Source organism: Mustela nivalis, assembly GCF_964662115.1.
Source record: "Mustela nivalis genome assembly, chromosome: 7".
NCBI lineage: Eukaryota > Metazoa > Chordata > Mammalia > Carnivora > Mustelidae > Mustela > Mustela nivalis.
This window is the reverse complement of record NC_139026.1, coordinates 68,318,113-68,330,426: the sequence shown is the minus strand read 5'-3', so window position 1 is coordinate 68,330,426 and position 12,314 is coordinate 68,318,113. Positions and strand designations below refer to the sequence as shown.

General features: G+C 39.4%; 1 protein-coding gene across 7 annotated transcripts in view; it reads left to right on the top strand.

Moving 5' to 3' along the window:
• LOC309868514 (liprin-beta-1-like) overlaps nucleotides 1–12,314 on the top strand; it is a 78,050-nt gene that overhangs the window by 21,353 nt on the left and 44,383 nt on the right. For 5 of the 7 annotated variants that reach the window (XM_082738435.1, XM_082738434.1, XM_082738433.1 and 2 more), the window contains exons 4-7: nucleotides 4,861–4,947; nucleotides 5,878–5,991; nucleotides 6,911–7,042; nucleotides 11,600–11,692. In XM_082738435.1, coding sequence (XP_082594561.1) covers nucleotides 4,861–4,947; nucleotides 5,878–5,991; nucleotides 6,911–7,042; nucleotides 11,600–11,692 — 426 coding nt within the window. Of the gene's footprint in view, nucleotides 1–4,860; nucleotides 4,948–5,877; nucleotides 5,992–6,910; nucleotides 7,043–11,599; nucleotides 11,693–12,014; nucleotides 12,108–12,314 lie in introns of all 7 variants that reach the window. The other 2 variants (XM_082738437.1, XM_082738436.1) reach the window with 1 other exon arrangement.

Sequence of the window (12,314 nt, the reverse complement as noted above, 5' to 3'; positions counted from 1 at the left end):
GGCTCTCTGCACAGTGGGGAGACTGCTTCCTCCTCTCTCTCTGCCTGCCTCTCTGCCTACTTGTGATCTCTCTTTCTGTGTCAAATAAATAAATAAAATCTTAAAAAAAAAATAAGTGTATTGACTTTGGTGGAGACTGTGTATCTGTGTGTTTGTGTGTGTGTGTGTGTGTGTGTGTATGTGTCTGTGTGTGTGTGTCTGTGTTATAGCAGCAGTCCAACTGTTTCTTAGCATTTGTTGTCTTTATAAAATGGAACTGATTTTCTTTTCCATATTGTCATTTAGCTACTCAGCACTCTGATTTGGGAATGTTCTATTCAAACTGAGTTCTGTGTTACAACAGAAGTTAAGTGTAATTGTGGCAAATCACTGCTTGCTTGTTGGTTTGGGATTTAGACAGGACAGCAGAGCTCTGGAAAGAACAAAGCAAAACGAAGCTGGGGAGAGAGGGTAGTCAACTGGAGACAAGTGCAAACCAACAGAACTAAGAAAATTAAAGGAAAATATAGCACGATACTTTAAGTGAACATTGCAGGCAAAACATTCCTGCCTACCTTGAAGTAGTAACCGTTGATATTGTTGTGTGTTGGGTACTTAAGGTCTCTACTTTCAGATACAAATGAAATTTTGTATAATAAAACAGTTTTTGAAAGGGAGGCATGGGAAGCAAGATGCTAACATTTATTACATCTTTATACTTGATCGTGGGTCTACTTGACCATTAAAAGGAAAATAATATAAATAGAAGAGCTTCTATCTAGATGACTGTGGGTGAGGTATATTGTGCCTTTAGCATTATATGGAGCATCTGCTCCATGAATTCAGACAACTCATATTCCCAGGGGTGGTTGCTGGCTAACTTTTGGACTCTATAATTCTGTAAGGAATAGAGCCATTTAGACATTTTACCCGTCGTGCCAGGAATATCCGGCAAACACCACAAGTTCCTTAATTAAAGTATCACTGTTGCATTCGAGCTGGATCCCTTGCCTTGCTTTTCCCTCCCAAGTGTCCCATACCCTCCTCCACACGCACTGTTAGTTGGCTACAATACTATTGAAATCCCCAAGCTGATGCTGATTTTGACTTAAACTTTCAGTTGTATCAAATGTGGTCAGGATGGAGTTGCATCATGAGTGAAAGTAGGAAGAGTTATTTTGAAGGCATCTCTGGGATTTTGAGTAAAGTAATTTGAGCTGGTGTTCAGTGCTTTGGATGTCAAATAGACTCAACAAGAGTTGATACTCAATGTATTTTTAACTCTCTGCCCATGATTTTATAAGAATCTTGGGAGAATCAAAAGAAATGTAAGGTAGTTTTGCCTTGTGGGATCATTAAGGAGAATAAGTGACCAACTCTTGTAAGGTCATGAGGAAGCCATCCATGGCAGAATATGGTGAAAAGCTAAGTGGTGAAGGACAAGACAAGACAGAGAAGGGAAACCAGTGTAGGGGCAGAAGAGAGTATGGCATAAGGTAAGAAGGAGGAGGTGAGAACTGGCTAAGAAAAATGGATTTGTAGAGGCCGAGAGGAATGATGAGTGAGTATAGTGGTGGACACACAGCCTTGGAGTAGATGTTGGAATGGCCAGTGGAAGAAAGTTCACTAGGAGGAAGAAACTGAGGATAGTATGGGTAGAGGTGGTAATTGTAAGTCTCAGGGAAGCAGGAAATTAAGGATCCAAAGGTTATGTGGAATAATGAGCTTTGAGCAGGAAGTGACTCAATTCCCCCAAGATGGCGGAAGAAAGGGAAGATGTCGAAGGCCATATATACTCTGCTTTGGAGAAGATAGTATGTAAGGGAGTTCATGCAAGATAGTCTCAAGTATAGTCCATTAAAAAGGCTCTGAAAACACCTCGTAAACATGGTAGCAAGAGGGAGTACAGGCTTCAGGTCAACCACGGAGTGAGAAGTGAGAGGGCCAACTTGCAACCAAGTGTTCATTCATCCTGTATTCATCTGATGGTTATTGAACACCTATCATTCGTTATTCATTCCATAGTCATTTGGTTTGAACTCACTGTGTGCCAGGTGCAAAGGCAAACCTACTCACAAAGAAGGCAGTTTGTTGGAAGAGGGGAACATATATGTAGCCACGTCTAACCTCATCTGTTCAGTGTGTTGCCTGCCACGATGAGGATTCCACAATCTGGAATCTCTAACTGGCCTATGAGTGAACAGGTAACTCAAGGAACACTTCACAGGCCAAGCCCAGGTTGAGCTGGACTTTACAGAGCGAGGAAAGATGAGGAAAGGGTGGGAAATACGGCCCGCGCCAAAGGAATAGAATTCGAGAGTGCATGCCACGTGGGGAGGTTTTGAGTGGTCAGGTTGGTAAAGCTTGGGAGTTGGAGGAAAAACAGAGGTGGTAAGGTATTTGCCTAATGGAATTTACCTCCTGCAAGGATTCTTAAGTCCAAGGTAACAGAATTGGCAGAAATAGAAATAAATGTGTGAAGAGACTAGACTTTCACCTGCTTGACTAGGTCAGTGCACTCCTTGAAAAGTATTTAACTACTCCATTGGTGATTCTTAACTTTGGCTTTGTTTTGCTGTGGTGACCTGTGGTCTTTTAAAAAAAGAACTCCTTGAGCATTATGAACTCTTGTAAATATCACTAGTCTCGAGAAGTGTGAGTATGTATGCTCATAGTGAGTCAGTTTTTAGTATTTTGATTCTAAGATCGTTTTGTGATACTGATTTTGGAACATCTGATTTCCATTTCAAATGCAGTAGCTTCGTGAAACCCTTCTAGAACTTGCTATAGCAGCATTTCTAATCTTTCCATCGGAAGAAATAACAACTTTTACTTTTTATCCTCAGTGAACAGAAACCTTTTTTTTTTCTACCTCATGAAATGTATCTGTTTATAAAAGCACGTGGGGTTTTAAAAGCAGATGCCTGCTAACATTCATCATCAGAATGAGGAATTCAAAGCTGTAGAAGGCCAGTCTGAGTACTGCTTCAGATTGAGAACATGTATCATACATCCTGGCTCTGTTCCAAAAAACTGTCCTTAAAAAATTATGTAAATTTCATTTTCATGGCAGTCCCTGGGGTTGGAAGTCTTTTAGGCCACAACTTTTAATGTATTTGGATTCTTCGGTTTACAATATGACCAGAATTATGCAATGGTTATAGGGCAGGTATGTGGTCAAGCTGATGTTAAAAAACTTTATCCACTCTAAATACATGTTGCAGCCTTCCTCAATAAGATTCTGATTCTTTTGTGGCCTCATGGGCAATGTATCCAGTGCATCTAAGTTTTTAGAAGCAACATGCTGCAATTTCCTTTTTTGTTAGCATGTGCATGTACGTGTGTGTGTGCGTGCGCTCAACACATGCCTTTTATTACTTCCAGAATTTATATGGGAAACTGCATTATTTGGAAAGGTAGTATAAGAATACCAGTTAATTCTGAAAAATAATAGATGTCACATCTGCTGTGTTCTTGGACGATAAGGTTGAGTTTGTGTTTCTCTGGTTTAAACCTGAAGTTATTTGCTCTTTTTTTTTTTTTTTTTTTTTTTTTTTAAGATTTTATTTATTTCAGAGAGAGAAAAAATGAGAGAGCATGCACAGGGAGGAGAGGCAGAAGCGGACTCCCTGCTGAGCAGGGAGCCTGATGTAGGACTCCATCCCAGCACCCTGGGATCATGACCTGAGCTGAAGGCAGATGCTTAACCAACTGAGCCTGCCAGGCGCCCCTGAAGTTATTTGCTTTCTTCATTGACCTCTGGATGGCCCTATCTAACTAATTTGAGCTCCAGTGGCTTTTATTTCTGTTGTAGTTGAATGAGGAATCAGGAAATTCTATTGGGATTACCCGTCATATGATTATGAGCTACTTACATGAGATAACAAGGGACATATCAGATATACTGCTGTATTTCAAAATGATGTTTTTATATTGTGTGCTCTCCGTGAGCCTTTTTGTGTATCTCCTTAATGGCTTTTATATATGAGACAGCTGAGAAAAAGAAAAATGTGACTCGCTTTCCCAATCGGTGTTTCCTTCAGCATTTACCCCATGCACAGACATGTCCGAATCTGATAAAAACGTGCGGGGCTGGAGGGAGGTGAAGAAAGTGAGCACGAATCTAAGCAGAGCCCCAGGCCAGTGCTGTGGTTGCAGGATGATACCTGTTCCCAGGCTCTGCAGGAGCTTGGCGTAACCTAATAGAGTTGAGCAAAGTCACAAAGAGTGAAGTCAGAATGGGAGCTAATAAAGTTCCTGGTAAGGTGTGGATGGGGACGGTTGGGGGAAGTAGTTGTGGACTGCTTCCTAAGCTTTCAGGGGAAGGAAGAAAGGCTTCAAAGACAAAGGGAAGGCTTGCCCTGAGATTTGGTCCTGAGTAACAGGGAGGAAGCTGATATGAGCTGCCCCCAAGGCCTCCTCTGTAAAGACAGGCATTTGCAGTTCTGGGTTTGCAACTTGGGAGGAGAGGGGAGGCACATAAGGGCAGCCCAGGACATTCCCAGTGCCCCCACCCAGAAATAGCACAGATCATTCAGGGGGCATAAGTAATTTCTGCCTGACCACACACTCGCGAAACTTCGTATGACCCAGCTATGCGTCCCTGCGAGCATGTTAGTAACCACTGTTCCTTTTAGGTCATGATTTTTCTGCTTGATGGGAACTTGTCTGGTTTGGTGATAACATGCCTACCATGCCCATTTTACCTATTTTGAGGCAAATGGACCAAGTTTTAGACTCGTGTTTTCTAGCAGTGGTGGCAGCAGCTGGCTGAATTCTATTCAGGTTCCTTGGATTAAGAATGTATGCCATTTTATTTGCTCACAGTCGTTTCAGTTTTAAAGAGAGTCAAGCCTTACACATACTCCTTCATCTTTTCAGACAAATGGACACCTGCCCGGAAATGGAGAGGTGTATCAAGAAAGGCTAGCACGTTTAGAGAATGATAACGAATCTCTCGTTCTTCAGGCAAGTGATTTTTAACAATGCTATTCTTCCTCCACAACATATTTACAAAGACCATTTTAAATTGGGATGGCATATTCAGATGCTTGGGAGTCGGATTGCTGATAGAAATAAGTACGTACACACAATAGGGAGTGGTGAGGACTGTGGTAGCACCAAGGTGTGCCTCCCCGGTCTAGAGTGAGCAGCCTCGGCTCCTCTGATGACAGCCACAGTGTCATCTAAGCTGACTTTCTGATCTGATCTGTCATCTTAGTTGATCTGGTGTTTTTAATTTACAGCATAAATTGCAATTTTATACCACAGATTTTCATAAACCTGAATGTTTTTGAATCTGAATCTATTTAATTTTCAATTTTAAAAATGATCCTGTGAGCTGAACAGAACAGAAGTGAGTAGCGGACTCTGGTTTCGTGGCTAAATTTGAGTTTTCTTCTTCTTAATGTTTTAAATGCACGACAAACATTTTTATTTTGGTATTTTGAGTTAAGTAAATTGCAGTGTATTTATGGGATTGGTGATCGTGGGGAAAGACTCACGTGTAGTCCTTGACAGCTTCTCTTTCAAACATAACTCCATTTCCTCTCTTAATCTCTAATACTACCTCCCACTCCCATTCCAACCCCCCCAAAATGATGATCTATGCACATACCCTCTCGCATAAAATGGTTGAAATGAAGTTAACCTATAACTACAAGGTATTGCATATCCCCAATCAGCCCTAACCTCCTTAAAAATTGGGAGTCTGCAGGTCAAGAAGCATCACTTAGATAGGATTGTAAAGGACTGCTGTCTTATTGACAGTTTTTTTTTTTCCCCTTACAACAAATGGGTAGTGACATCATTCCAGTTTTTGTTCTATTTAGAGAAATAAAGTTTGTAGTGGGACCCAAATCCTTCCTAATCTATTGCAGTATTTTGCTCTATATACAGGTAAGTGTGTTAACAGACCAGGTGGATGCTCAGGGGGAGAAGATTCGAGATTTGGAATTTTGTCTTGAAGAGCACCGGGAGAAGCTGAATGCCACAGAGGAAATGCTGCAGCAGGTATGTTCAGAAGCCGTCACTGAGGTGGGGTTTTCTTGCTCGCCTGTTTGAAGTTCTGCACTTGTTTGTTGTGTCCCCTCGGACGCAGCATTGAAGTTCATGATTCACCGAGACTGGCATATTTTAAGCAAAAACAGAGGGTAACTGGGTCTCAAAACACATGCATAACATAGAAAGCGTTCATGTAATTTGAATCTGGAATAAAATACTGATAGGATTATAGGTAGTTTTAATGTTCTTCTTTAAATTTGCATATGGTTTCCTAACCCCCAGATATGAGCATATATTTTATGATTAAGAAAAAAGATACGTACCATATGTGACTTTTATGGGGAAAAGAAAACAAACCCAAACTTGTAATACACCGCACACACACACACACACACACACACACACAGTGCTCGTAGACGAGAGGGCCTATAATATAGCGGGTAGGGTACGTACTGGAGGGAGACTGTTTCAGTTTGAGTCCTTGCTCTGCCACATCCTTGCTGTATGACCTTTGGCAGGTTTTCAGCCTCTCTGTTCCTCACCTTCCTCATTTGTTGAACACAGATAATTCCTGAGTTATCTTTAGTAGGAGTTTCTGCTTTAGAAAGTTGTTTTGAGGATCGAACCACATCAGAACAGTGCCTAACACAGAGCGACCCTGTCAGCATCAGTGTTCTCATCAGGCTTTGAAGCAGTTAAGATTTCTGCATATCTAGAGCATGTACGTCTCCCCAGGAAGTAAGCGCACACTTAGTTCTGCTCCATGAAGGTTCACAGAAGCAGATAATATTTTCAAATTTTATCTGTTTAGTGATTAATCTTTACCACATTCCCGACTTGATAGTTACTGCTTTGTAGGGTAAGACACAATCATATGTGGTGATTTGTAATAAAACAAGTTTTGAGTGTATCTCTTAAATTCCAATAGGAGCTTCTGAGTAGGACATTCCTAGAAACTCAGAAGTTGGATCTGATGGCTGAAATATCTAACTTGAAGCTTAGACTGACCGCTGTGGAGAAGGATAGATTGGATTATGAAGACAGGTTCAGAGACACGGAGGTAAGTGATACCCTCCCCCTTAACATACATATGCGTGTGCGTGTGTATATGTCATACACATATTTCCAGAGCAAGTTGAAATTCCTTGTAGGCGTGAGGGGGACGTAGTTAATGGCTACGTGCTCTCGTTCATCCGTGCTCCTTTTTAGGAATAATCTTTAATTACATTGGCTTTTTTTACATTGACTTTTTAATCACTAAATGCTCATGGCAATATTTATTGTGAGACTTTTTGTTGTTCGTACCTTTTTTTAAATTGTGAGACTTTTGATATGAAATTTTAATGCTTTCATTAGTCTTTAGAAAGAACTTTTCACTTTGTGACATTTGGAGCTTCTCTCTGTTCGTCTGCCTGTCTGTCCTCCTGTCCGTCCTCCTGTCCATCTGTAGTGGTTTTCTTCATTATGGAAATAATGGGTTTAAGTGTATCACTTTACTAATAGCCATTTTTACATTTTACTGATTATTTTCTATATAATAAGTAGGTTTGAAAATATGTACAGAGAACATGCTTTTATTATATAATCATAAAAATCAGATTTTTAGAATTTATTTAGTTTGGCCTTCTACTTTTGGTCTCTTCCACACATAAATCATACCAATTAAATAAAGCTCAGTATACTTTTGTGAAATTTGGGATAGATTCTACAACTTGAAGTACCCATTTTTGTGGTTAAACATGTTTTGTTCTTTGGGCTGTTTTATTGTTAATCTGGGTCTTTTATTTGCTTATTATTTGTTGTTGGGAAAAGAGAGCATATCCGTTTGAAATCTGTTTATTTGGAAAAAATTTGAAGATCTGCAGGACTCCCTTATCTCCCAGGGAATCTCTTCCTTTCTCTCTCTTTTGTTTCCTCGGTTGGAGTATGGAAAGTTGTCATACTGCATTAGAAACTGCGTCCCAAGAAGCGGAGAGGAGAACTCATTTAAGTATTCTTCCCCCTCTGTTTTCTTTGCACACGTTTCTTTGAAGCCAACTCTGTACCATCATGATAACGGGGTCCCTTAGGTATGTTACTAGCTGTGGGCAAGTCCCGCATAGACTGGCTTTAGTGAGATTTACTCCATTGCTATTTTCCAAATTCAATTTTCTGCCAAAATGGAACTGTAATGGAAGGTCTTGGCGTATGTGTTACTTCCTCAACAGCAAAAGGAAATCCCCAACTTAGTTCACGTTCAATCTTCAAAAGTTCTTTGTCAGTCACCTATATGAGCATGTTCCTCACTTGATTGAGGCTGGGGCTCTTAGAACAGAGCTGAGAAAGTCATCCAGTTTCTCTAAAATTGTCCCTTTTGTGCTTTCTTGAAAAAATCCATTTGGATATTTTCCTCTATTTCCTCTCTGTCATTCCCTGACTCCACACTTGCTGCATAACATGACAGAGTTCAGTCAACAGATGGACTGCGTGCCATGGAGGTTACTCTGGTGCAGGGAAAGACGTCGCAGTGTTCTGGTCAAGAGTTGGCCCTTTCCCTTGTGTCCATAAAGCTGAGGGGGAGTCATCCTGCATGACTGGTTAATTTGGATCGGGGATGTTAACCAAGCATTGGGACAAATAGAAGTGGATGTGTTAGGATTTTTTGGTAAGACTCCAGAGCAGTAGTCACATCTCTTGAGTTTGTCTGCGTTTTTTTAAAAAAGATTTTATTGAGTTGAGAGAAAAAGAGCGTGTGAGCGGGGGGGAGGGGCAGGGGGAGAAGGTGAGGGAGAATCTCAAGAGACTTTGTGCTGAGTGAGGAGCCTGTCGTGGGGCTCGATCCCATAACCCTGAGCCGAAGATCAAGTCAGAGATGTAAGCGATTGAGCCACCCAGGTGCCGTGTCTGCATTTTTTTAATAAAACTTTTTTTTTTTTTCCTGGTGCTTCCTTCCTTTACTCATTACTCATGCATTTTCAATCATAAACAAAGTGATCCTGTCATCAGACTTTCAGTAAACTCAATCCTTGATTTTTTTCTAAGATATTTAACACTATTGGTAAAATACCACATGCATATCTAGAGATTATAAACTATAATCTGATCAACCTCATTACATATAACAACAAATAAAATAGTCCTCAAAATTAAAACCGAATTGAATATGCTCTTTCCTATTTTTGTTCCCTTAATAAAATGTTTGGTGGGGGCGCCTGGCTGGCTCAGTCAGTAGAGTGTGCAAGCCCCATATTGGGTCTGGAGCCTCCTTTAAAAACAAACAAAAATTTCCCTGGCTGTTTCATGAATCCAAAATTCCTTAACTTTGTCTTAGAATTTTAGATTATTTGGAGATTAATTTCTAAGAAAATATTGGAGTGGGGAAGAAATACAGGCACTTCTGAAAGATTAAGGGTAAAAGTCTTGAAATCCTGGAATTTTGAAGACTTGCCTGGAATGGCTGATAGGAGATGCTTAACACTATTCAACAGTGCCCCCTTCTGGTAAGAGTACAGATGCCAGAAATGACGTTTCTGCGGAGCCTGAAGTTTCTCGGAGAGGGAAAAGGGACTAGTAACAGGGGTTTTCTTTTTATAAAGAACTGAATTGGAAATAATTTGAATTCCATTATTTTAAAGTCTTATATTGAGCTATTTCCAGATTTTCCAGCTTGACTGACTGTGGAAAAACAGGACTTCTTTCAGGTTGGAGATTTACATTCATACTTAGTGTTGCCAGAAGGGAAATTTGGGTAGGGTTTGTTTGTTTGTTTGTTTGTTTGTTTGTTTTTTAACAGAAAAATTATCTCAATTTATAATTGTGGTTTTTTTAGTTACTTCTTTTTGCAAGTTGTCACTGTTTCTAAAAGAAGAGTTAAAATAAGACAATACCAAATAGGAATTCAAAGCTGCTAGCCATGAAAAAGTGGCAAGATATATATTAAAAAGACCAGGAGATGAAGGAAGGTCACTAAGAATTCTAGTATGCAAGAATGATTAATAAATGGGGGATAAATAAATGGGAGAAACTGACTTTTTCCTTAGACTTGAATTCCGAACCTGTAGATAAGGAATCACAGCTAAAATGTTATTAAATGATGTCAAACAGTTCCTGACCTCATTCGTGAAAGGAGGAAACAGCTGTTCCCTTACTGAGGTACTGTACTAATAACAACTGTACTAGGGGCACCTAGGTGGCCCTGTCAGTTAAACCTCTGACTTGAATTTTGGCTCAGGTCAGAATCTCATTGAGCCTTGCCTAGGACTCCATGCTTAGCGGGAGTCTGCTTGAAACGTCTCTCCTTCTTCCCCCCTCTTTAGGAAAAAAAAAAAAGAAAAAATAATTATAATAATAACTAATGAGTAATTATTATGTAGTACTGTTAAGTAATTTAGGAGAGGCATCCCTCTCCTCATGTGTGAATCATTACTCATAGAAGTTTAGTAAGAAAGTTTTATTTCTTATGGTATTGCTTCTTTTTTATGGCATTTTTGTATAGTTCTGTCATCTGTTTATTTGTGGCTCAGGAGTAGAGGACTTGTAAAATGAGGAATAAAAACATGTTAAGCATTCTTGGAGTCTTGATGGTTTGTAATCAAAAAAGAAATCCTTTCCACAGTATTTGAAGTTGGTATTGTGTGGCATTCTGATTCCCTTTTCCTACTGTCCGGGCTCTAGACAAAAATATGTTACTGTTTCTTAGAACACTTAGACAAGTTTTACAAGCAAATTAGTTTTTGTTTTGTTTTGTTTTTTTTAATGTGAAAGAGAAAAGCTTCTGGCTGTATTTGTATTATGAAAACCTTAGGATTATTTTCTTTTTTCTGTTCCAAATGTAACATTCATGTTATGACAATGTATTTGTAAATTACAGGGCCCTCATGCACCCTCAAGCTGAGAATCCTTGGTTTAAAAGGTTTACATTTCAAAAAAAACAATAAAAGGATTTAAATTCCATTCCATTCTCCCAGACTGGGTTGATGAACAATCTATATTTTTGTTAGACAAAGGAAGAAATTGTAAAAATATTTTTATAAATAATCCACAGATCACTGAAAAGGCCCTAAAAGTAATGGCTTTACTAAAGAAAATTTTTCTAGTTAATTTTTAAAGTTGGAATCTATATGGTGATTTTTAGTCCAGAAATAGCTGATGATTGATGTATGCGATTGGCTACCTTTGTTAATCAAAATTGAAAGTCACCTTTTAACTCTTAAGCATAGGAGACAAACTGAGGGTTGCTGGAGGGGTGGGGGGTGGGGGGATGGGGTAACGGGGATGGGCATTAAGGAGAGCAGTGATGTGAAGAGACTGGGTGTTATATAAGACTAATGAATCACTGACCTCTACCTCTGAAACTAATGATACATTATATGTTAATTATTTGAATTTAATTTTTAAAGAATTACCTTTGATTTCCATAATCTCATGATTGTGGGCCAGATGCATGGAGAATTTAAAATAGTGTTTTAACTAGAAAGATGCTTTGGGCCTCAGGGAGATACATTTATTTCCATTTGTCTGATCCAATTCCTACAACCTGAACCCAGGGGCTTGTTGACTAGGTTTCCAAGCTGCTATTTTGGCCTACATAGGTGTGTTGTTGCTTTCCTGATATGTTTCATTGTTCCTCCTTTGACAGGGGCTAATGCAAGAGATCAATGATTTGAGGTTAAGAGTCAGTGAAATGGACAATGAAAGACTTCAGTATGAAAAAAAGCTGAAATCAACCAAGGTAAGCTTTCTCAATGGCAAAAATTTGTAAACAGCCTGCCTCACTTACCTATGATCCATAATACAAGTTCTCAACTCAATAGATGATAAAGAAGTTATCTTACAAGTGAATGAAATTTCCCCCCAAGCTGGAGACTTTCTTGAATTTGAACACCACTATTCTGAATTTTTAAAAATTGGGGCTTTAACTAATCTAGTGAAACATAACCTGTTATTTCTGTTAGTTAACCTAACCTCCTTTATAAACCGATACTATTTTCTTGGATATTTAGGCTTGTCTTTTTCTATCTGTGGTTTCTTTCACACCTCTGTCTCTCTACCAGTCTTTAATGGCCAAACTTTCTAGCATGAAAATCAAGGTGGGTCAGATGCAGTATGAAAAGCAGCGGATGGAACAAAAATGGGAGTCACTGAAGGTGTAGTAGACTTTGGGTAATGGGGTCCTGGGCCTGTTTGCTTTCTGGCTTGCGCTGTTTTGCCGTGATAGTGTTTTTTAGTAGCATGTGCATTCATCGTGTGTGTGTCATCTGTTTTTTTAAAAATACATTTAAAAAAGCTGATGGAAGGGCCAGTGCGATCCCTGATGTTGTTTTCAGAAACATATGAAATAATTAATGAAAAAT